Source organism: Rhyacophila brunnea, unplaced genomic scaffold (genome assembly GCF_057557595.1).
Source record: "Rhyacophila brunnea isolate RB1 unplaced genomic scaffold, BYU_Rbru_1.0 scaffold_14, whole genome shotgun sequence".
Lineage (NCBI taxonomy): Eukaryota > Metazoa > Arthropoda > Insecta > Trichoptera > Rhyacophilidae > Rhyacophila > Rhyacophila brunnea.
Genome location: NW_028232796.1, coordinates 38,135,625 through 38,162,921, shown reverse-complemented (window position 1 = coordinate 38,162,921; position 27,297 = coordinate 38,135,625). Strand labels below are relative to the sequence as shown.

Below are 27,297 nucleotides of genomic sequence, written 5' to 3'. Positions count from 1 at the left end.
CTAACCAGCACCATCTGAAAATTGTATTTTTAGTTCAATGAAAATAAATAAGTATGACTGACAGTTTAGTGGGCACTATTTATGATGAATCTTAACAGCCTATCTCCACCCCTCGCCACTGATAGATATTATGTAGTAGATATCTATAGCCCAGATATACATGACCTGAATAGCATAACATAACATTTATATCAACAAATCTAGTCTTTAAATGTCACATTGTTTCTATTTAAGGAATGCGACTAGTAGATGTGATATTCAATAATTGAATGAATATTGGTCATCAAGGTTGCAGAGTAAAATTAAAGCAGTGAGTTCTAGGTGATAGTATCTATAATAGTAACCATACACGGGTCATCGATTAATGCTTTACTGCCGCTTTAAGCCAAGCGAGCGAAGGTTTGTTCTTCCCCCACTCCAGCAAAATTCTTATACTCGCTCAACAAAAAGCGTTTACATCAAGAGAATTTCACTGGAGTGGAGGAAGAACACACATTCACTCGCTTGATCTAAATGCAGGTTTACGTGACTGCTAAAAAATCCACTCGACCATTTATGTTTTATTATGCTATTCGACTTGTGTATCTAGTTTATAATTTGATACTGATGCAAGATTGAAATATTCAAGATTGTTTCTTAAAAAGAAACAGTGGAAGATATGGGTTTTTTTTTTATTGAATAATCAGAAATAAATGAATACTCATAACAAAGGGAACACTTCTACATTAAAATATATAATTTTTTGAACACGTCTTGTTGATCTTCAATATTATCAATATTATATATTATTAAATACCAACTGGGAAGCAATAGATAATACCTAATCTATTTAATTTTTACATAATTTAACATATTTCACTTCTACACTAAAATTTGTTTTTTTTTTTTACATTTATAAGGCATATCATTATTATGTACACAGGCAATGCTAATCAATTTATAATTACCTACAATTTATTTCAAATTTATTTAATATTGTATAAAAAATTCGATGTGCATTAATGGCATCGACGTTTAATAAATTACAAAAAAGTTTGAGCACATTTATTGTATGTAAGTCTTGCACGGATCGAATCTTGACTGAGTTAAAACTATTCAGTTCGTGTAATGTCCCAAACATCTTTCCCGCCGACAATAGTAATATATTCCTAGCTAATTAAAGTGGACACCATTCTGTCGTGTCAACCATTTAACTCTTTGTTAATTTATAAAGAGATTCTGTATTACTTCTCAAAAAATCCTTTATGCTATTAATACATTCAGTAAGCGTGCATGCTGCATAATAATACATTGCACCTTAACAATATTATAAATTTACACCTACACATAATGGCCACATAATTATTTTAAAAAAAAAAAAAAAAACACGACCATAGTGCAATACGTATTTTGCTTTTTAAAAGGTATTGCCATTACTAAAACATACATAGTCAATAATTTTATTATTACGTATGCACAATGAAAAATTTAATAATATTTGAATTGACAATGTAATACTAAGGCCGGTTTAATGATTCTATCTTTATAAATATTATAAAATATTACAGATCTAATTAGATACATATCAAAATAATAAAACACTGCACTGATTGCTGTCATTTATAAAAGATGTACAAATTAATTAAAGGAAATGGCTATTAACTTTAAGCCAGATTTAAATTAGACACCATAGGAATGGTTAAATAATATAAGAAATACAGTAGAACCTCGTTAATAAGAACACGGATAATTCGAAATTCGCATTAATTCTAAATTTTCGCGAAAAAAGTCCCTTGAACATTATTTTCATATAAAACCATACCTTTAATTCGAATTTCGTAATCCGACATTATTTCAGAGTCCTGGCATATAGAAATATTCAATAAATCGTAAAAAAGTACACTATTTCATGAGCCAGTCATTGAAAACTGTGACAGACTTTTCGTAAAACATAAATTACTTATTTTAAGGTAATAAAAATAATCCTGACATTTAATGACTCATTAACACACACGGAACCGGAAATTTGGTAGGCACATCTATGATCGTAAACGATATTGATGAAAATCATTTTTTTTTTAAATCTTAATTGTTTTTTTCCCCATACATAATTCATAATTCGAATTTTTTTTCAATTTTCGGTCCCGTGGAATTCGTATTAATGAGGTTTTACTGTATTTATCAATAATTTGACAATATCAATGAAATCCTATAAAATACTGAATCTATTGAAAAGATTGTGTTATATGCAATGATTTACAGGTTAAGTATGCTTGCAATGGTGTAAAAACCACAAACCAGTTTGTGCATACAATGAAAATCTAGTAACTACTTTTTTACAATCCGTTTTGCCTTATTTTTGGTGCCATTTTTAATTGTAGTTTTCATTGTGCGAGTGCAATTTTTTTTTTATAAAACTAAAACATTGTATAAATAATATTACATAATATTATGCGTTTTAAATTATATTCATGAGAATATAATAACCCTTTCAAGTACACATAATATCAGAATCGGGCTTTATAAATTTACTTCTATAAAATTGATTGAAATTCTAATTGAGAAGAGTTTTGTACTTTTGGAAGCGGTTTTTCCTTTCAACATCTTCATGCTTTGTTACCTATACTTTAAACCAATTTCCGTTTGAACTTACTATATTATTATTATATGGATGATACAGCTAGCGAACTGCCGTATACTTTAGTTAATAAATTGGAAAACGGCCACTATATTGTCAAACAAGAACTTTTTGTCTACGTGATAAAACTGTGAACTAACAATCCCCTCCAGTGCAGCTAATCACACTTTCGTTTTCAAATGAGGAACGGCCCCAAATTTACCATTTCATTTTACCCTCCGGTGGTGTATGGATCTATCAATGAAGATAATTCAAAGCTTTTTATAAGTCTTAAACGATTAGGAGTGATGTTAGAATTATTATTAGTAAACATGGTTTATTGTAAGAAAAAGCGAGCCGATACATTATTTAAACCCGCCTCTAACACGTGTTGCCGCCATGACAGGTATGTCACTAAAGTCTTCTATATGCGATTACAGCAACTTCCTGTTTTCGCCAATTTATTGTTGTCGGACAATTGATAGGGACAGGTGGAGAGTTGTTAGAGGAAGCCAGGATCCCCACCGGGTCGTAAAAAACTCTCGTCAATTAGAATTTAAATTCAATTTCCATCAAGTAACCTCATTCAATAGTAATATGAAAATTGATTGAATACGCACGAAATATATAATTCTCAATTCCAATTCGTAAATTAATTATTATAATAATACTCGATATATTCCAATGATTAATATACAACAATAAATAATAAAAACTATCACGATAGATATAGATTCGTTCAGGCAATCACAATGTACACAAACGGCAAGAATTTATATATGTATGTAAATAAATCTACACTGAATTAACTAAGAAGAAATAGAGTATTCGCATGTCAATAAGTAGAGACTCTGAGTCTAGATTGATTGCTATGTAGAGAATTCGTGGAAGCATATAATATGCATCATCATTACAATGATATTAAATTTAAGTAAGAGAAATCTAGATTCAGTGGTTGTTTGGATTAATGAATGGATCTACATCAGTGATTCCTAAAGTGGAGGCAATTAACCACCTTGGGAGACCATCTGATTGAATCGTAGTATTTGAATGATATTTCACCAGTGTATCTTTTTAAATCTTTTTAAGTGGCAATATGTTCTGCTTGTATAAGAACATCATTTTTTAAATATTTTATTAAAAATTAATGTTTGAACTGATTTACTGAAAACTAGTGTTGTTTTTCTGGATAAGGGCCCAACTGCTGACTTATAGCTTTACCTACAACATGCAGATATTCCATCTGTCCTTAGTACTACAATAACATTAAACTAATCAAATCGATAGCCTCTATAAAAAACACCCGATAAACAATAGATTCAAACACGTGTCTCCGCTTTGTGCTCAGAATCCAAGATATCGGAGTGTGATTCACTGATACAACTGTCACTTTCGCAGTGTCTCAAACCACTATCACCGCGAGTCCTCGGGTTGTATCCACCATGCCCTGCTCCGTGCGGCCGCTGCGACAGTCTATCCCTGCTTGTAATCTGTTTGTACAACTCATCAATCTCGCTGACCAGTGAAACGGGGCTGTCGTTATCGGCTCTATTCACATCTGGACAGCTAACCGCGGGACTGTGGTAGAATCTAGAATTCGAACCGTGTAAGCCTTCTTTGACACGACGCCATGCCGGATTATAATTTACATATTGATTCTCGTAACAGTCGTCGTCTTGCTGCGTCCGAGATAATTCTCCGTTGCTAAAAGTCAGATTTAAATCGTTGGCGCATATTGCGGGAGGAGGCGGCGCGTATAAACCGTGACTTCTTATACTAACTTCAGACATCTGGTAGTTCGGGAAATAAATATCGCTTTCGTTTTCAAACGTCTGTTCCCCCGCTGTAACGTTACGTTTGTCGTCAGTATTATCTTCGTAATACTTGTTCTTTCCGTTAGCCTTTGCGTTGTTCTTCGAGACGTTATTTTTCACTGTTTCGCTTAGTACGAGATTATCAGACTCGCAAGCGTCAGACTTCTCATTTACCAATTGAGATTCGTTCAATGGAGTGGATAATTCTTCGTCATAATTATTCAACTGTTCGGTACTCCTCGAGTTGATTTCTTGCAATGATCGATTCAAACCTTTATTCGGCGGCGTGTCATATTTAAACTTATCATTCTGCAACTTGGAACAACTCGTGTGCTGTTTCGAGTTCTCGATACCTTTTTTGGAAGCGTTTTTGAAGTCTGTGTATTTTGCAAAACTTAGTGCTTCTTCTGTGTCACTTATATCATGTGCAGAGCACAACGCGCTGTGCGTTTCTTGCAAAGAAGTCATTTCCGAATGTGTATTGAGAGTTTTGTCTGAACCGAGTTGATTCAGCGGAGTTGCCACTTCAGAAGTTGAACTATACTCCAAGCTACACTGCTGAGAGACGGTCCTCATCGTCGGCATATCAGAATTCATACAATCGGCCAGCATATTCGAAGACTGTCCCGAATGCATTTCATGGTCCTTATCATCAGATTTTCTATCAACGGACGAAACTATCTGGTGCTGAGGCACGTGAGTCTCCGGAACATTCGTGTAGATATTCATCACTATCGGCGACTGATTGAAAGACTTCATGTCTTGCATTTTATCTCGCTTGTTCGGTATGCCTTCCTTTTCTAGCACGAACCGCTTCAGCTGTGGCTTTTCGCAATTGTTCTCGTCAAGTTCGGACAGTATATTTGGATTCATCTGATGGCGCAATTCTTTAACTCCTTTATCCGAAATCTGTCCTCGTTCAATATGTATATTTGTATTATTAACTTTCGAGCCTGACGTAAATATACTTGAAACCCCATCCATATTTTCAACAGGCGGTAAATGTGGCGTAGAAATCTGTGAATCGGAATCGTAGTTGCGCCGTCTCGGTATATCGAGACAGTTCCGTCTGACATGCTTTCGTTGTTTCTTAAAAAACTTTCTAGCGACGTTACTCTGATTGGCGTTGTAAAATATTTCCGCGCCGTCCGGTCCGACTTCAGGATATGTCGTGACAGAGTTATTAGAACGGTATTGCTGTCGATGCAAGACCATTAAATTCATATTAGATATTTTATTACCGTTCGGCAAAGAATCAGTCATGGTGTGTCCGTTCAATTCGGCGGCGGCTTTTAATATATTGCTGTTATTCGACTTGCTGTTTGTCCTGTTGGAATTCTGACTATTGGACCTGGATCTGGCTTGAGCCGCAGCCACGTTAGAAATTGGCGCTAAAGCCTGATGATTTTGTGCGTTAGCATCGAAAACGCTTCGAGTTCGACAGCACTGTTTCCGCTTCTTCAAATAACAATGCATCAGCAGCCATTGAGACCTTACATCACTCCTAGCAATGCCGTAAAAGAACAGAATGAAAGTCCCCAAAACGGTGGCACAAAGGGCATATAATATACTGAAGATGTCTTCTTGGTACTGCATATACAAAGGAAACGGATGATAGATTGCTATTGTGCCGCAACTCCAAACAGCAAGATAAACGCACAACACAATAACATGAGCCCTTAATTGTACCATCGGAGTGTGTTCAGTGTCTTCCATTTCGCTTTCAGTGGCACTTCGGACGCTTTGAGCATCCGTCGTGTTATTATTGACAAGTAAACCCGGTTCCCACATTTCCAAGTCGACATTTTCCGTCGCCTGAGTTCCTTCCGACAACTGTCCATTGACATTTCTCACAGTACACCTAATCAATAAGAACAGTATCGATATGAAGACAATTATAATACCGGCGGGAACGAAGACAGCACTTAAAGCGGGGGCGGTACTGAGAAAACACTGAGAATATGAGGCGTACTCTCTCATGTTAACAGCCCCCGATATGCCGCAGATGATCAAAGCGATACCCCATCCGACGAGGTAAATACCCAAGATGGGCTTCTGTACAGGAACGTCAGGCGGTATTTCGTCTTCCGGGGTGTGCAGTGGTTGATTGTGGTTCTTTGACAGGAATTTGTAGAGCTGGCTGACGGATACGGTCATCCACAGCAGTGACGACAGTGACAGATAGTGTAGCAGTAAACCGATAGCCTGACAGAGTTGCACGTCTTCCGTTTGGTAGATTCCCAGCGTGTACATGAAGCAGAGAAGGCTGAGGGCTAGCCAAGTGTTGACGGAGGAGTGCTTGGCCCGGGCGCTCATGTGGATGGCGGAGTTACACAGTGTGTACGATAGAATAGCTACCAGGAGACAGACAAGGAGGATGATGCTGCCCACGTAAATGGCAGGATGGGAGAATTTGAATCGGGCACCGCCACTTCTGGAATTCAAAATAAAACTGATCAAAATTTTTTCAAACATTATACTGTATAAACTATAAATCTAACAATACAAGTTGTCCACTGAGTGAGTGCACTAATATAATACATGCTAACTGGTTGGGCCATTTAGGGGCCTTTATCCAATATTTTCGAATGCGATTTTATGCCAGATGGCGTGCAAAACGTATAATTGCATTCATTCAGATTTTGTATATAAGCATCTCGCCGAATCCGTACACAGAATGCCCCTCTACCATAAGTTTAGCGAACCGATTGCTAAATATGGCAGAGTCGATGTTTGACAGATTGCAACAGACAGCCCGCGTTTGTTGATAATAATAATTGTCATACGTACTTATTTTCTTCCGTATTTCATTATGATTCAGTGAATTATTTTGATTATTGTCTAATGGTATTATCTATTTTACAATTGATCCTATAATTGGTGCTTCATTTTATTCAATCATGATTGCTTTCTTTATTACTAAACTTTGCTTTCGTGGTTGAAACTAATCTACAACGCCCGTAAATTTCGTAAAAGCGATTGCAAATGCTTTCGGATTCAAAAGTTTCGTTAGTAAATACATATCAGACGCAGATGAATGAAAATCTAATTAATATTATATATATATATATATTTTTTAAAAACTCAATTCATATTATAATTGTGCTGGAAACGATTTATGCATAATACATGGTATAATATCACCATCAGCATTTACTTTTATTTGTTTAGATAGGTACCTACCTTCCGCGATAGTAATCATGTACTTACTTCTCATACTTGAGTATTATATTTGATTATGATGATGATATAATGATTATATTTATTCAATAACGTTTATTCGGCATTCGGATTATCCGGCCATAATGTAATATAAATCAATAAATTAATATAAGAAATAATGAGTATGTAAATGATGTAGCGATTTTAACATCTTTCATTTTCAATATTGGCATTGTATTACTACTAGAGGTATCTCGCGGCAAAATGCAAAAATTACGTCCTGTGTCATTTTTGTTTGACGTTTAAGCGTATATAGACATCAAACTTGTTAAAAAGTGACCACAGAGAAAGATATTCTTCTGATTTTGGTAGAATGAATACTTGATCCAAATATGCGAGCATACCCGAACACTATGATTTGAGTGAAGCATAACGGAACTTCCATGAACACTCGACTAGTTAGTAAATGGTTGTAAATGGAAACAGCGTAAGTTTGGAGGGTAATAAACGATTCGGTTTGGCTTATTCCATAGATAGGGTATTATATTCACATTCCATCCTTATTTCCCCTCCCACCTCCAAATTCCTTGGTATTGTCACAAGACCAGGCAAGTGCGGAGTTACGGTCATAATTCGAGCGTAAATGCAAGAGTCTATCTATGTCTAGATCTATGTTAATATTGTAGTTCTCAAAATGACCACGCTTCACGTTAAACTTGCCGCACAGTAGTTCGTCAGCTTGGTATAGTGTGACTGTCGGATACTTCTGAATACCTGCCAAGCCGTGATACCGGCTCTCATCATTCATATCACCAATCATCCTCATTCATCAACCCCAAATAATATCATCCGTAAAGAGTGTACCGCCCGAGCGACCAGACCACGGAGCCATCATCAAAATCATCATAAAGATCAGTGTCTGGCATTCTGTAAAATCGCCTCCACCCCTAGATCCGGAATCCTCATCATCCTTCAAATTATACAGTCCACTGCGTGTATATCATTCAATATTCTTTAAGCCGGATCTCCACCGTGAACGAAGAGACATGAGCTAAATGAGATGAGCTTAGGAGAGCAACCTAAGTGCTAAGCCTGTAATAAGCTATAATCTCCACCAGAAAAGGGTTCAACAAGCGACCATAGCATATTTCCGTATCTCAGTAGTCTTTTAACTCTGTTTTACATAAACGTGGAAATTGATGAACTACATCAATATATTGCTCAATGACCGTTGCTTCCGAATGAAGAAACTACACTACATTTAGACAGGATAGCAGCAGAGTGCGGGGTGTTTGAAGGTGAAGACTAGCTTAGACGTTGCTTAGCTCTCTTCGTTCATGGTCAAGGCGAAACTATGATAAAGACCCTTTCCTATGTGAGCGAAACTAAGCTAAGTTAGTACTAGCTAGTACTTTCAGCTTTACATGGGACAACTAACCTGCCACCGTAGATGCCTGTCTCCACATTCTGAAGAAGTCCAACGTAACCCAACTTGTAGCACTTGATCACCACAATATTCGTTATAATCCTCTCAACACTGCAACCTGAAATAAAAGCACGAATTGATGAGCAACTAAACATGTTATCATCGAGGAGCTGAGGATTAAAGGAATCCAAGTTCGTAGTGTCACACTAGGACTTATGGTAGGTACTTTACGGTAAACGGCAGACACTTCGATGATTTCGATTAGAGGTTTGGAGTGGTAAGTAATTGAGTCACATGTAAATTGTATGTAAAACATTAAATTTCACCGCGGCACAGATCACCATGAGCTTTCTTATCAGAAAGAGATGACCGTATACTATACAGTCTCCAACTTTATTAGATTCAATATGTCAACATTAATTCAATTTTCATAGCTGATTTTGGCAAAATTCATGAATTCAAGAATGAAAACCTAACCTAACCTAACAAATAATCCAGTATATCGGCTATTTTCAAAATTTGTTTTGCTGCTGGCTTCCTGTTAAGTGTAAACCGACAAGAACCGTGTTTTATTTAGACATGAATTTTATGTCAGTACTATACGACCCAAAGAGGTTGGACGATATATTTCCGATACAACATTTCACGGTGAAGTAGTGTGATACGGCGAACTGCATACGTACAAGTTTCCGGACACATAGTAATTGACAGTGATTTCGTTTACGGTCGAATCTGACCAAACATACATATTTATTTACACATTCGACGAAACACAAAAATAAGACAAAAATAAAAAGTGAGTTACGCAACACGGGGGAAGCATAGTATATATATGTATAGTAATTAAATACCTTTGGGAAGTCATATCTCCAGATGGGATATGTTTTATTCAGTGGAAAATTTGCAAACGTTATCAATAAAAGATGCTGAGGAAGTTACATTTTGAATTGGATGCTTGCTAACCTGATTGAAAGATGACTGATCCCTTCTCAGATATAAGAATGCGAAAGTGCCTATGTTAGACCCTTTCACTGGACCGTAGAGTGCCTTGCGAAATGGCGCGAATTTCAAACAGAAATCAGACTGACTGCTTTGATCAATTAATTACGATTACAATACATTGATTCACATGTTTTACTTAATTATGATGGTAAAATTGGTAACAATAGGTATACTGGTATCGTTCTACAGTGGCACCATGGGTACAGTAAAAGCAATTCACAATGTCTGTTTTAATGCTAGCAAACAATAGTGAAGAGGTGACGTTGGACCTGGCTTGGCCACGTGCTGCGGATGCCAGAAGAGAACCTCAACCTGGCTTGCCTGTTCTTCAAGCCGAGCGGATTCCAGCGTCCTGGAAGGCCGCTAAATACTATCTACAGAGTGTATACGGCGGAGCTACGGGATGCTGGTTTGACCTGGACCGACTGGCGAATGAGCGAACAAGAAGACTGGCGAGCAGCAACAGGGATTCTTGGAGGCGCCGCGTGGTATCCATATGCTTCAATTAAGGGGCGGATATGGCCAAAGAAGAAGAAGAAACAATACCAATACAACTGAAAATCACTTTTGTCATACCCATGGTGCCACTATATACCTAATGTTTCCCCATGGTATAATAACTATGTTGAGTAAATCAAAAAACTAAATGTATGGTTCTCAAATGATACATTCTTCGGATGTCAAGAAAATATACTGATATTTCTCCGTGTTTTTCAGTGTTTGTAAGGAAACGAGTGAAGCCAAAACATTCATATAGATACGTCATATCAAACATCGTATACCTATATCAAGAATTATCAAGTATTAAGATACATTATAGTGAGGGTGTAGCTATAAAATGTGACATGTGGCTAATAAAAGTGAGACAGAATGATTCGAGTATTGATTCAAGATTTCCTAACGTCCCACTTACCCGAGGATACAACCTCGCAAATGCCAGCCAGGACTAAATGTAGCTACTCTAGCCAGCACTACAAGCGGTATTTCCAATTTTATGCCATGACCTAACTATGTATACAGGGCCCCTTGAGCACAAATATTATTTGGATTAATTGCTTTTCCTTAACCTTTCTAACGCGGCAACTGACTTTAGTCAGCCTATACGCGCGAGTCATCCGCGCGTCAGCTGACTAAAGTCATTTCGATTTTCGTTTGCCTAGTACTCCTTTCGGCCAGGCGCGAATAATTCGAACATTGATTTAATTTATTCAGAAATCATCCTTCTCTTGACATCTGTCAATGGATAGCCTAAACTTTTGTTCTATCTAATTTAAATAAATATTTTTCGGGAGCGTGTCTTGAATAAAAAAATATCAGTCATCGGGCCAATTCAAATTTGCCGCGTATATAGTGTCTTATCGCTTCTTAGTGCATGTGCGTCGAAGACATTTGACTGACGTGTTTGTAACGATACGAGTTTGCGATATAATAAGTTATATTGTTTTTTAATGATTGAAAAACTATTTGGTGCGTAAACTGTTAAATAGAATATTCGAAATTTACATTGATCAAAGTGAATTTACAAAATATTTTTACAAAAGGAATGCTTTTGGAGATTGCATTCATTCGCCTATCTGCTATTATATTATCCGCGAGTAAATAGTTTCGGAAAATAATTTGAACAAGGTGTCATTTAAATATACCTAGGAGTCCGCGATTCAATATGTCTCTTTGTTTATCATTGATTAACATTTTTAAATACTATTTTCTGGTTATAGAATTAGGTGAAACAGACAAAAATTATTTATTTACCCTAGTTATCAGCCATTTATAAAGAAAAGACACGAACAATCAGATGCCCGTTCCCGCATAAATGCGGAAATTGTCGTATTACGCTACACCAGGTCCCGCGCTACTGAATTTTTATACACTGCGCGGCAAATCATCGTCTGCTGGTGTGAGACAGACACTTGAGAATTATTTTTTTCGTAACACTATTCAAAAGGGTTTGATTCATGACTACTATTTTTTTTTATGGAGAATTCTTCTTATATTTATAGTCGAAAATAACTCGAGTTACTTACTATCATGTCATTATAATAAAATAAGAGATTACCTATTCTAGTACCAGTGGGTCTATTCTATACTTATCGACCGCTAAAGTGATAAAGTAATAAATATTATCATACTTAGGGTAGGTTTGTATCAAAATGTTAGCACTTATTGTAACAATTACACGAAGTTGGTTTTTATTGTTGCAATAAGTGCTATATTTTAACAGCACCTATCTTGCTGCTGTTGAAATATCGCACTTATTGCAACAATAAAAACCAACTTCGTGTAATTGTTACAATAAGTGCTAATATTTTGATACAAACCTACCCTAAGTTTGATACTATTTATCACTTTAGTGTTCGATAAGTATAGAATAGACCCACAGGTTATTGAAGTAATATAATAAAAAAAAAAACAAATGAACTTGAAAATAAAATTGTGGTGACTATAAAGCATTTAGAAGTGCAAAAAGTGTTTGAAATTTAATATTTTACGAATTGTAATAGCCTAATAGGTATTCGAAAAATAAACCGTTTTGTTATAAACTATGTGTCATTCGATTCCATTCAGTTCGGAGTCAATGGTAGGTACAAACCAGGCACTGGTGGTAAGTACATTACTCTCAAATAGCCAGTAGTTCTCAAGGATGATTTATTTATACTCGACCTGCAGTGCTGCAATGTGTATGGGAGTTCAAATAAAAGTTACACAGTTTGAGATGTCCTGGATGCTATAAAAATGAGCTATTTATGACTGATATTTTTTTAACACACTCAACAAAAATGCTCATAAAAGTCATAAACCATATTATTATTCATTATGTGTATGACATATTTGTCGAAATCGTAGCCGTAGACTATAATACTGAACTGTTCTTACACTTGTTAATCTGTCATCGACGCATTAGTCCAGCACCATTTCGTAAGTGTCATGGCGCCGCTCGAGTAAGCCGGCATTTTTTCAATGAAGAAATCTTGTTCGTGATTTCTTATCAGTTTTAGGCGACGAATGTTTATTTTTAGAGTCACATCAAATATTAGGTTCTGTCATAATCATTTTTGAACTTGACTCCGATTTTTTACTACTCTATTTGTGTATGTTTGACTGACATTTATTACGATTTATTGATGCTTGAAATAACAACGCGCACTGTTGTACTAAGTCGGGATTCGTAACGCTTAGAAAGGGTTAAAGTTTCTCTTACCTTCAGGAGAATCAGACCAGATTTTGTTTTCCTCGTCCCACAGGACAGCTCGTCCTCCGATACCAGAAGTGATTCCTGAATCTCGCACCATGATGTGCACGGGTTCCACCAGCTTACTCGACAGGCTGATGTTCACTGCAATACAACAAAATATTTTGGTAAAAATAAATTCAACATATAAAAAACTCAAGTTACCGGGAGATTAATAAAAATATCTAATAAACATTTCTTTCTTTTCAGTTAATCAAACGACAATCAAAAAAAATGTTGTCAGGTGGGTCACACATGCAAACTCGACACGACTGAAACGAATTTGTCGATGTGATTTTGTTGACATCCACTTAATTGAATTGTTGCACAAACCCTTGATGCAACGTTGTAGGTTGGAAAAAAATCTGTTGACGCAAGAAACACAATTGAAAGCATGTTGCTGAATTGTGTAATTCAAAACGTCATGTCAATAAAAGGAGTCTTATAGGCATTTTGTATTAAGTGTTTTGAAGGCAGTTCGTTTGCGAATCGAATGATTATACGTGTGATTGTATTGGTAATGAGTTCATTTGTTCTCTTCTATTGGCAGTCCTAAAAATAAAATGGCGGCTCATGTTCTGGTTTGAAGTCTTGCTTTGTTTAGATAACCTATGTTTGCATTTCTGGCTGTTACATAATTGATTATTCATCTTAAAAATAATGATATTGCTTTTGGCTGTGAACATTAAATTTTATATTAAAATGTCTACTTTGATACAGCAATATATAAGATCCGTGAAATGTCAAATTTAATTATATACTATCCAATCCTATGAATTTAATATTTTTTTAGGCTTACTTTGGCATTATCTGCACATAGAGGCATGTATGTAATTAACTAATTGGGTAAGTCTGACATTATAGTGGAATGTCATAGAAATGTGAAGTTCTCTTCGAATGAACCTGCAATGCAAAGTTACCTGTAGCTAACCCAATCAGTAGACCAGAGGTCCTTTTTTTTTGCTTCAATTTCATAAATTAAGCTCCAGCTCTATAGAAGAAAGCGTTTTTCAACATCTTTGGTATTTACAAATATCAAAATGACATTAATATCGGTAACACATCAAACTCAGACTTGTAGACTATGGCTGTCTACATCTGTACTATTCTTCTACCCTTCCTTTCTCTTCCTCCAACAGGCAGTCTTTGCTACTGATTGCTTATAAATAAAGCCCTCACCGAGATTCACTCCAACGATCGGCGTAGTAATGGCCAACACTCCACCAGGGTTCTGAATCCGGCCGCCGTAGAAATCCCACATCCGGCTGGAAGTGATGGTCAGATTGGAAGGCTTAGGGGTTGGCAGGCGCGGGAACAGAGCTGCACTCTCATACATGGAGACTATGAGGCCATACGTCTGGTGGATGGTGAACTCCTGGTGATCTAGTCTGTACAGCAGTGTTGCTGGCACCTGTAGAACCAAAGAGTTTTACTATACAAGAGGGATTGATAACATTTTAATATTTATAAACACATTATGCCATTGGTAGGTTTTTAGTGTGGTAGTTGACAGATTGGAATCAAAATAATATGGCAGCTTTGTTTATCGACACAATCTTTGTGTTTATTTTTCAATATGAACGATATACGCATTTGACATATTATTTTGTAATTGTTTATCTAAATATTCTCTGAATATCTTGGCAATGTCACCCCAATATTCTGCTCAATTCGAGAACCTAATAAATAGGTGAATAGAATTCTCTTAGTGTATAGCCTGAGTGGACGATGTTTGGCGGAGCTTCAGCGCCGTGCGCAACTCAAACATATCACCGTGTGTGAAAATGTTCGTAGACAATGACTTTTTGTAGGCATTTCACGAAGGGTTATATGTTTGAGTTGCGCACGCCGCTGATGCTCCGCCGAACGCCGTCTACTCAGGCCTTACACTTAGGCAATCATTTCAGAACAGCCTGGGATTGGCCATATCATGCCATTTAAACTAAAAAATAACGGAAGAATAACGATTCATGCAATTGACTGTTTCGGTGAATCTAAAATTGCATTGAAATTTGGCTGAAATACTTGCAGTGCTCGACAGATGTATACAACAGGATTGCTCTAACTGAATCCACAATATGAAATAAATTGTCATATATTTAGGGTGGTCAAGTAGAGCAGGTTTTCTTCAACGTCTTCGGATGAGAAGTTATTCACCTGAATGGTAGCCTCTATAACCTGTCTCTTGTCTCTGACAGTGAAGAGCGGAGTGATTGTTCGGTTGGTGGTGGAACAGTGAAGCATACGGCCGTCACCGGATCCCGTGTCGGCAGCAACTCCCGGAGTCGAGTACCACACACAGGTCATTCCCGTGAAGCTCTCCCTCTTTATCGAGAACCTCTCCACCGCCAAGTTAGTCTGCAATTAGAAAAAAGTTTAGTGAACAAGGGAAGATTTTCAGAAACCATCTATATATAAAGTGCATTTTAAATGAATTTATGTTTTAACGAATGGGGGGATTAACAAAAGAGAAATGTAATATAATTTAGACATGGGAAGGGGAGGCGTGACATGATTATCATCGCATATTAACACAGTCAGTATTTATTGTGTATTTGGATCCAAAGTATGGATAGTGACACGACTCATAGATGGCGGAAATTTAATTAGAATGTCTTTATACTTATGAATAATTATTAAAATACAGACCTTATGCCCTTGTATGTTTGATGCGTACTGGGAAATAGTCTCAATTGCTGCCACGACGTTGGAGCACGAATGATACAAGTTTTCGGCGGCTCGGAGCACTGGCATCGGAAGAGTCATCATTATGTTTACTACGTCCAGTAGAACAGAACCTAACGGAAAAAAACAATTTACATACGTAAGTGCATCGGAACGAATGTTAGGCTTTTGATGACAAAATATTACTATATTTCCATAAGGCAAGCTCTAAAATTAGTTGTTTGTGAAATGAGAAAATTCTGCATGCAAAAAATTTATAGGTATAGTCCAAGTTCTTCTTGGCTATGTGTTAAAACTGTGAACTAACAAGTTCCTGCCATTTTTAACCGCACTTCCATTATAAACTAACAAACCCCTCCTATTTAGTCGACGACAGCGCCTTCCGGCTTTTGCCTAAATCTTCTTGTTGGACAGTAGGTATATTAATAAAATAAACTTGACTAAGGACTAGAATTAAAAATAGATTTATTTAACAAAATATGTAGGAACCAAGGCCTCAACAAAAACAAAGCATAAGTGCGAGTGAGAAAGCATTCGGCATGCTTATATCCGCAAGATGCTTTAGAGTAAGATAGAATTTCTACATCATTTCTACTGATTACAATCATTTAAAAACTACGAGCATGTGTTGCTGAAATTTATTGTTTTTGTGTTAAATATAAAGTTATTTTTAGTTGATTTAGTAAAAAATATATTTAACAATGCTTTGTTTAAATTTGGTAGCCGTACTGAGAAGCAACATGATATGTATAACGTTTCATAGTTATGTTAATAATAATAAAATTGAGGATCTACGGTGCGTTATATGCGAGAAACACGGCTTCATTTTGTCGAAAAATAGCCATTCTCTTTATATTATTACTCTGAGGTAGGAACTCAATCAAATTTAATATTAGTGCGGTCAGTAATGTTACCGCCAATATTATAGCCAGACATTTAGTGTTGCCGACATACATAAAGAAAGCATGGTTAAATTCTGCCCTATTTTTATTTAATTATTTGAAAATTAATGAAACAATCATTAAAAAAATAAAAATGATCATCACCTAGATCTTTCTCTGTCTCAATAAACTTCATGTAGTTGTCGATGGCGAGGGCAATGAAGTTGATTTCATCGGGATCCTGCAGGGGTGTGGCGGGGGGCGCGTTTTGAAGCAACAGGTTGTGAAGCCTCTGGCACGCCGCCATCACGCTGCCTTTGAACACTGTCAGATTCACTAACGCAAACTGTTCCAGCATCTGTGAACATAAAAAACATCATGACAATGTAGATTTTATCCGATCCTAAAATGATCAAATGGACCGCCACAGAGTGGAGCTTTGTATTAGCTCTTAACACTCGAGTGCCGCCATATCGGCGGCATTAGAAGTTTCCCGTATTACTCAAGTGCCGCCGTAGCAGCGGCACGCCAATAAAGTCATTTTTTGTAATATTTTCAGCAATTTTTATAATGCGATTTCAATCAAGTTAGAATGAATAATAATAGGTTATTACATTTATCTGAGAAAGAAGTCGGCAAAAGAATACTGCGTGCGTAATTTCAACATAGTATTTTTATCGGAATCTTCTCTTTTTTTATTCGTATGTCGCTTGCAAGCAATGTTTTTTTGTCACATAAATTTTATTTATTGAACGTTCCCAGACTAGAGTGAACTGAAGTGTTTGTCATGCATGATTTTGAAGTGTGTTTATATTTTTTATTGGTTCTCGCTTGCGCAGGGGCGTGTCGTATAGTTTACAGTTTTATATTTGAATAGACTGTTTTTGATGACAATACTTACTAGTATATTATGCCGATTCAGAAAATTACAAATATAATGTGAAATACTCTAATGAGTCAAATAAAAATTATTACGTATCGATTTATTATTTTTTGAGAAATCTTTTGATAATGTGTACCGCACTGGGAATGAGTTGTTATGAGCCCGAAACTAATTTAGAAAATTTACGAGACGGCCGCTTATATTACAAGTGTAATAATAATAAGTAATAAGACTAATAAAGGCAATTCATTTGGATCATATTTACAGTCATAACTATATGTATGGACGATTTACACTTTATAGCCACTTCTCTACATACCGCTATTTCATTACAATTCTGTGAAAATACATATGGATCATACGATCATTCATTTGTCAGTATCTATTGTTAAGTTCAAGGGTAAAATTGTTTTTATTACCTATAATCCAAACAAACCTACGAAATGGGGTATACGAATTTATGTTTTGGCAGATGCCGAGACCGGGTATATTTGCTCCATTTTGACATATTATGGCAGTATTACATCGGTCAATTTACCTTCACCAGAATTACCTGTTACCTGTAGAATACCCATTCATTTATACAAAAAAATATTATACAAAACCCCAGGTGCGGAAGGATACCACATTTTCACTGATAGATATATCACCAGTATTCCTCTTGCTGAAGAATTGATGAAGTTGAAATGTCATTTAACTGGAACCATAATGCCAAATAGAAAAGGATTGCCTCCAGGGATAAAAATGCCCAAATTTACCAGAAACAGAAATACAGTGGCGTATAAAAATCGCAATATTTTGCTTCTCGCTTGGAAGGATAAGAGGGTGGTTACATTTTTAAGCACATGTGACACAGCAGAATTAAAAACAGTCCAGAGAAAAGTGCGTGGTGGTTCGACAGTCAATATCGAAAAACCACAAGTTGCAATAAATTATACGAAAAGTATGGGCGGAGTAGATCGGGCCGATCATTATGCATCATCGTATTGCTTTTTGCGCAAATCACTTAAGTGGTGGAGAAAACTATTGTTTTGGGGAATGGTATGTGTGATAAACTCTTACATACTATATAAAGTTTCCAAGGAAGAGAAAAATGAAAAACCAATGACACATTTGAAGTTTGTAAAATTATTGGTTGACCAATTAGTAGGAGATTTTCGGCAAGGTGGATCTCGAAGGCGCACTTCAACTGTTCCTACAGAAGACTGACTTACAAATAAGGTGGTAGATCGGAAACACGACTATTTTGCGAGACCTGCATCAATAAGCCAGGATTACATATTGGAGATTGCTTTGTGAAATACCACACAATGAAGAATTATAAATAAACTAAAAATAAGTACAGTATATTCATTATAAATCTATTTTACAAAAAAAAAAAGTTTTTTTTACATTTTTTTCACCAATTAAATGTTTTATATTGAAATTATGCTTTTTACGGAAAAAAGTCTCGAGTGGGTGGTATGTACCTATAAAAAAAATTTCGAGTGGAAAAGGTTAACATATTTATGTTTTTACGAGAAATGGTTGTTAGCCACTTGCTCAACCTATTGAGTCCATACTGTGACTCCAAACAAATTGAAAAACAATAATTATGTGTTTGCTAGACCCAGGATTCAAACCTGGGACCCACGACATTATAAGCCGACACGTAAGTCGCTCACCCATCGTGGGTATCCAATGTACATGGAGAGTGGATATTCTTTATTCCTTGTTACATTCTCAGGAAGTATAATATATCTACATAAATAAGTATGCAACACATGTTGCGTGAGGACTTTGGTTAGTCAGGTTATTATTCGTGATTATATACATTGCGGCCACAGGCATGACCTATGCCTTTGAACCAATCTTTCCCTTCAATCTTCGAGTTGGATTACGTTATAAACAAAACTGTTTATCTTTCGCTCAACCAGCGCCATCTTTAGACTAATAAAGCCTGAGCATATCTTTTTGCACAAGCAACGAGTGTTCCACTGGTTCAGTGGTACACATTCCTGTTATTCCTCAGCTGTCAAAGTCAGACCTTCACACAAAACCGGTGGTAATATCGATTTCCAAAAAATATGTAGCATTGATCTATGCATTACATTTGTAGGTGTGTTAATGCTAGTGTATTATTTATCATTAAACTCATCTATCCAAATCAAACCATTCCCTGTGTGAACACGACAAACGCGTCAGTATGAGCACTCTATAGAACAATGACAGGCAATTAATAACAGGTCATCCATAGACAACAACGGGAGGGGCGGAAAAGGTAGGACCAGTCGTTGCGAATGTATTGGCTTTCTACTTGAGTCGGCAATGGCTCAACTCAAAAACATCCAAAGTGTCATTTCTCGATTGGGCCAGACGATCGGTAAGAGTTATTGAGTCTACTAGTATAACTTGGGCATAACTCATTTCTCACAAAGCAGACGAATTAAAAAAAAAATACCTTAGTGGTTTCGCTGGCGTATGGACATGCGGAGGTGTTGAGGTGTGACCATTTCCCATCGTCTCCACAGTCGTAAAAGGCGAGGGCACCATCTTTGTTGTAGCATGGCTGCATTACGGCGTGACCTCTTATACTACCGGGCCAAGTGTATACGCCTTTGTTATTGGAGGTTACTAAAAAGAATAATAAAATACCTACAATTAACATTGAACAAGATGTTAATTACGTAACCAAGCACATTCTGGTCATATCTCAAAGTAGGCGGAGCTAATTTGTATTATGCATGTATCGGAAGAGTTGTAACATATCCGCTTCTGGAACCATGTGTCAAAGGTTTGAATCCCTTCTGTGATAAATTCACATACATATAGTATCAGCTCGCCACCTCTTCCACATATTTTATATTACCCGACTAAACCTTACTTATAATCTGATGTATCTATATTAGCTCTCTTGAAGAATATGGTGTTTATATTAATTATATAAGAAATAACTAGCCAAAAAAGAAATCCACGTATAAAATGAATGTGATATGAATATTAATGAAGCTTTAATTGACGAGTAATTTTGATTGTATTTTGGTATTAAATATAAGCTATAATAGTGAGATCCATTGAGAAGGGTGTTCGACAGCAAAATCACAAGAATAAAAGTAACTAATTTAATAAATAAAGTAAATAATTTGTTTTTTATTTCATTCCTAGGGAGGATCGGGACCCGACAACCCCCCGTTTGCGTGTGCACCTGATGGTATCTAATTTAATCAATAGCCTTCCTTAGTAACCACTGTTTTTAGCTTAATATTCATATATTTATACTGTTTTTATAGAAGAAAAAAACCTCCTTTCTTTCAACGACAAAAACTGCAGAATGTATTACACGCTGGCAATCATTATTATATTGAACTAACCTGCAATTGGGCAATACCGAGTGAAGTTAGAAATGACAACAACATCGACATATTCCGAGAGATCCGTTGAGTTATCTTTTGAGTAGGTGCATTTATATTTTCCGGTGTGGTTGCTCATTATCTTCGAAATGGACAATATCGTCTCGGCCTGCCCTTTCTCCAATATGTCCACATTCTCGATCCTGAAATCAGAAGAGCATTATGTAATCGAAAGATCGGAGAAACAGTTGGAGGCCACAGTCAAATGCGTTAGTCATACATACCGAAAATTATCATCAGCAAATATAACCGGCGGGGTCCATGTTAGATTGTAAATTGTTTTGATTGCCGAGAATGGAGCTCTGCACGTCAAAATCAGAGAGTCTCCTTCAAACACCACCTGCGTAAATTAGGAAAAAATCATAAATTAAACGGCTTACTCTCAAACGGTGATACGAGGGTGGGTCAATAAATCCTTAGAAAAGCCGACAGGTGGCGCGACTAGTACTGCAAGCGGTTTGTTTTCATGCAGCGGCACTACCGATTCAGTATGCTGCGAAGTTTCAATCAGATTGGTCGGGTTGTTGTGTGTTTTTCGTACATTTAAAAAAAAAATTTGCTTGTGGAAAATGGAGAAAATTGAGTTTAGAGTTGTTATTAAACATTTTAATATAAAAGGGTTAACAGCAAAGGAAATAAAAAATGAGTTGGATTTAGTTCACGGCATATCTGCTCCTTCACTTGCAACTATTTATAACTGGTTAAATGAATTTAAACGTGGTCGTACATCAACAAAGGATGAACCACGCTCAGGACGTCCTGTAGAGGTGACTACACCAGAAATGATCAATAAAATCCACAATATGGTGTTAAGTGACCGAAGATTAAAGTTGAGTGAGATAATTGAGGTTACAAGGATCTCAAAAGGTAGCGTCATTTCTATTTTACATGACAAATTGGGCATGAAAAATATTTCTGCAAGATGGGTGCCGCGTTTGCTCACAGTCGACAATAAACGCAGTAGGGTGGTGGCCTCTAAAGCCCTGTTGTCGCTCATGCAATGCAATCCGGATGAATTTTTTCGTCGCTTTGTGACTGTAGATGAAACATGGATACACCACTATACTCCCGAGACGAAAGAACAGTCAAAGCAGTGGATTTCGAAGGCAAACCATGTCCAAAGAAGGCGAAAACCGTAAAATCAGCTGGTAAGGTTATGGCTACTGTATTTTGGGATGCACGTGAAATTATTTTCGTTGACTATTTGGAAAAAGGAAAAACAATAACAGGGGATTATTATGCATCTTTATTGGACCAGCTAAAAAACAAAATTGAAGAAAAACGGCCTCATTTAAACAAGAAAAAAATCCTCTTCCATCAGGACAATGCCCGTGTTCACACATGTTTACGATCAATGGCTAAAATTGAAGAATTGAAGTTCGAATTGGTCGACCACCCACCGTATTCGCCAGATTTAGCCCCCAGTGACTTTTTCCTTTTCCCAAACTTAAAAAAATGGCTAAGTGGACAACGTTTTTTTTCAAATGAAGAAGTCATCGATCGGACAAATGCTTATTTTGAGGACCTTCCGAAAACTTATTTTCTGACGGTTTAAAAAAAATTGAGAAACGTCTAACCAAGTGTATTGAGCTCCAAGGAAATTATGTTGAGAAATAAAAAAAAAATACAAAAATAAAACCTGTTTTAATGCTTTTTTCTAAGGAATTATTGACCCACCCTCGTACACAACCTTTTTATCAATAGGGTCGATAATTTATCCCTTTTCTAATTATTATTGCTCAGGTACAAGTGTGACAGAAAAATATATTATATTATTCTCTCCTGAGAATTGAATAGGTAGATTGCAGATCATTGATTTATCACATAGGATAGGCTTTTAGATAAGTTTGCATAGGTTTAAAGCCATTGATATATCTATGGGATACACCATTCCATACCAGTGGCAAAAGATGAAGCTAGGCTGTGGAGATCCAAGATAAATAGTGAACATTAAACTTTGTCAGACATTCATTCATTGTCGAACATGTTCGCGGATATGGTACAGTGCCAGCCATACATAAAACGCGAACTTATTCGCCTGTCTTTGAAGACAGAATGCCAGTCTCAGGCGTTTGTTTTGAATAATTTAAAATTCGGAAGAATACTGGTCCAATAATGAGACATTTAGCATATGACTGGTAAGTGTTTATGATAAACTTTCAATATATTAAAAAAAAAAAATGTTTATTTTTGCTAAAAAATTTGTGGCCTCTCACTTGCCGCTATACAAAACCTCCCGGCACAGATCAGGTTCTAAGAATATAAATTGCAGATGGTATTGGATTTTCTCTGATTGTTCATTTAATAATGCTGAATAATGATGTTTCGATGTATTTAATAACAGTCTGTCCTTTTACATTTAATCAGCTATGAAAGACAATCAATTACTCACTTGTCCGTTCTGTGGTTTCAAAATAAGAGCTGCCTCAATGGGGTTAGTTATCAGACTGCATTTGTCGATCCTCAGCTTCTTGATGCTGGTCCCACTGTAACCCTCAGGCTGTGAACATTTTGGATTGCCGATCAGCTTGACATTGGCACTACGGGACCAATTGCCAATCCACAGCAGATCGCAGTCGCAGAGCAATGGATTCGCTGATATGTCACTAGAATAAGAAGAACATAGTTTTTAATATCAACAATCTAATTATCAACTGTTTTTTTCAATTTCCGTAACCTATTATAACTTACTGTGTTATTCAGATGCATTATGGTTGAGATAATTGGTTATAGGACTAGGTTTAATTTTATTTATTTCAAAATTCCTGCGCTTTTGGGAGAAAATTTGTAAAAATACCAATAGATGCAGAGCCAGAAAGAGCTATAGTCCAGACCCCTAAATTAATAGGGTCACTTTGAGCACCTTTTTTTTAAAAATCATTTTGATCAGTTTCAGTTGCATTTTTGGGGCCCCCAATACGTTTTAACACAGGGGCTCTTCAAGTGTAAATCCGACTCTGAATGGAAGTGTTCCCAGTAGCCCGGGCGACGGAACTGGCCGCAAGACTATCTACCTGAAGGAGAACCTTTTTCTGAGACAATGGAGAAGGAAGCATTGATGAAGTGACCTGAAGTCAATCGGTTACACTATATAAGAACAAGGAAAAAAACTTACATTTGCTTTAGTCCGAGTAGATAATGAAACGTGTCGGATGAAAGTACAGATATTTGATTTTGACTAAGGATAACACGCTCCAAATTCACTAGCCCTTTAAAGATCTCCTTATAGATTGACTGAATGGCATTGTTGGACAGGTCCAACCTTTGTAGCCCACTCAAGTTGTAGAAGGCGTCGGACTCGATCAGAGATATCTGGTTGCTGCTCAGATCCCTAGAAACAGGAACATTACGCATTAGTCACCATACACAGAAAAACCAACAAAATTGCATTCCCGACATGCGTGAACAAAAATATTATGTCATCAGATAAAGATACTGTGATTTTGTATTGGCATTAAATAATAGGCTGAAATATTAGGTTATAGCGTTGCGGTGTTTCAATTGTTGAAAGGTTTTTTCTCAACCTCATATGAGATTTTTCATGTCCAATCATTCCCACAAAAACCTTCTAAATTGTGTCCATACAACAGAAAAATGTGGAATATGGAAACCTCCTAAATACCAGGAATCATTATCATTTTGTACTTGATAAAGTTTGTACTTTGTTTTCATTTTTTCAATTACGAACTTCTATGTAAAACAAAAATTAGAAGATTACTAATGGGGCTCTGTACACAGTACCTACATTAAAACAAAAAATGATTGCATAAATACAATGATAAAACAGAAACAGAAAATGGAGCCTTCTGTGATTTCCCTATCAAAACCGCTAAAGCAAATTCATGTTTGTCGTAAGTGCAATTTTGCTGTCGCAACGAGCAAAGAGATTCTGCTTCTCTATTCAGAGTTTGTATGAAAATTAGTAGACTCGTGGTCTCTTTTTCGCTACTCTTTCGAATAATGTTTAGGCTCCATCTCTATAGAATAAGGTTTCTTCAACATGTTTGGGTAAAATGGAGATATTAAGAACTTACAATTTTTCAAGAGCAGGAAGGTTCAGGTCACGGGACAAAGTAGAAATGCTGTTCCCAGATAAGTTTCTGAAATTTTTAAAATCGTTTCAATTTCAAAGTGGATGACATAGATCAGATAAAGATGCATTTGTCCGTAAACAAATATGTAAGTACTTCAGAACCATTGTATGAACAATTGTGCAGAAAAAGAGTTTAGTACAGATTTTGGTCTTAAATTATCATATTTTTCAGAGCCATTTCACCTTTCGAATTTATTCATAACAGGAACCAAAAAATTTTAAACGAAAAACTGAAAAACCATAGACATCAAATGACTGAAAAACCTGAAAGAAATATTCTTTTAATAAATAATATGGTACATGTACTGGTTTTCAGGTACAGATTATACCTTTGTACCTACACTTTTGCTGTTACACAATCATTAGTTTGAAACGCAACGCACGTCTACACCATACAAATTTGTGCACTTTAATCTAAACATTCTAAAAAAATCAGCACATCTTTTCTATATACAAGGCTGCTATCGGCGGCTATTGAGGGTAGTGTATCATATCTATGTATTGTTACAATAAGTTAACCGTCTGAACTGTCAAAAAGTGTTTAATTATGTTTTAACAGCAACTCTCATGGCTGTGTTAATTTTTAGAGCGAGATAAGACAGTTTTGACGACTAACTTATTGTAACAATTATAATACCTCAATACATAAATATGATAAACTATCATCAATAGCCGCCGATAGGAGCCTTGTGTATAGAATAGATAGGCATGTCCAGCTATGTCCGATGAAACAGTTTAAATTTTCCTGCAAATGGAAAGACGTTTGTTTAAAAATACATTTGTACATCTTCGGAATACCAAGAACATTTATATAAAATATTTTAATATATAATGTTTATTCATTTACGGGCAGATATATATCTTGATCGGACTATACTATGCAGTAAGCGTCGATGACATTGAGCTGCTTTCCAAGCTACAAGCCGGTGAATTTGTAATCTGCTCGTAAACTCGCCCAGTGCCGTCATCGAACTAGCTAACAAGCAGATTGTAAACAATCTACTGAGAAAAGTTGAAAGCCGGGCTACTTTATTCGCTACTTGCTGGCGTGTGGGCCGATATGTGTCTGCGTCTGCGTTAAAAAAATTGAAGTTCAATATCTCCTGTCAAATAGTACCAAAAATGACGGTTTTAACTTGCTAGCTTATTGGCTTCCGAGCGAGTGGAAAGTTTTGTGTGTCATCATCACAATCGCACCAGCTGACTAGCAGCTTGTAAAGTAGCTCAATGTCATTGACGCTATAGTAAGGTTATCGAGTTTTATTAATAACATTTCCATATTATTCTGGTACCCTAGCAATAATCTTCAGGCAATGTACCTAATTAATTTTCAAAAATCGAATACAGATTAGATAAAACAATAATAAACATGTGAGTGTTAATTATTGATTTACTTAATTAAAGTTGAAAAGCTATTCTATATGCTAAATAGTTGTCTGCCATTGGGTTTTATATATTTCTTAGCAAATAAATAAATGGTTATCCATGTGACAAAGCGAATTTTTAGTTCATTCTTTGATTTTCAAAGGGTTTTTAGTAATTAAGGTAAAAGGTAGCTATCAAAGTAACATTAAGCAACAAAGTATGTTGATGAACTTACAAGGTAACAACCAGCTGTGAAACTTTAGACAGATCGATTTCCTTTAGCTCTGTTATTGGATTGTCAGAGCTTCCACATTTCAGCTTAATCCAATCGGTCGTTTCTTCTTCCGAGCTTAAAATACCAGGAGATTTCGTGCTCTTGCATTGACACAGTGATGGACAGTATGAAGAATCGGCCAATACTTGTTGGCGAAGGGACATAAATAAGATAAACAAAACACTAGGACTAAATTTCGACATCATTTTTGATGTGCTTATTTCATCCAGGGACCATTATCTTAAAACGATTCGGACGATCGACATTACTCAATATAAACAAAGCTTCCTTACGATGTGCTGGGAAGTCATTTCGGTTTTACAACGCGATTTCGAACGTAAATTATCACATTGTGTGAAATTATACTACTGTGGACAGTAATCCAGAACAGCCGAAATGTTTATGTAAACATTTTAACAGAAATAATTCAACATTCAATGCTCAAAATAGACATCGGACAATATCAACCAAAACATGTATAACAAACATGACTGACGG

At 36.2% G+C, this 27,297-nt stretch overlaps 1 protein-coding gene across 1 annotated transcript; it reads right to left on the bottom strand.

Annotated features, from left to right (window-relative positions):
- Positions 1-682: 682 nt before the first annotated feature.
- Remo (Remoulade) lies at positions 683-27,297 on the bottom strand. Its single transcript, XM_085942282.1, has 14 exons — positions 26,761-27,297; positions 25,102-25,167; positions 24,183-24,398; positions 23,460-23,673; positions 21,292-21,407; positions 21,029-21,210; positions 20,119-20,291; positions 16,961-17,153; positions 15,879-16,027; positions 15,387-15,587; positions 14,409-14,640; positions 13,200-13,334; positions 9,011-9,116; positions 683-6,844 (listed from the first exon to the last, which is right to left on the bottom strand). Exons 1-14 carry the CDS (start codon positions 27,003-27,005, stop codon positions 3,916-3,918), a joined length of 5,157 nt encoding a protein of 1,718 aa, XP_085798408.1. The 5' UTR covers positions 27,006-27,297; the 3' UTR covers positions 683-3,915.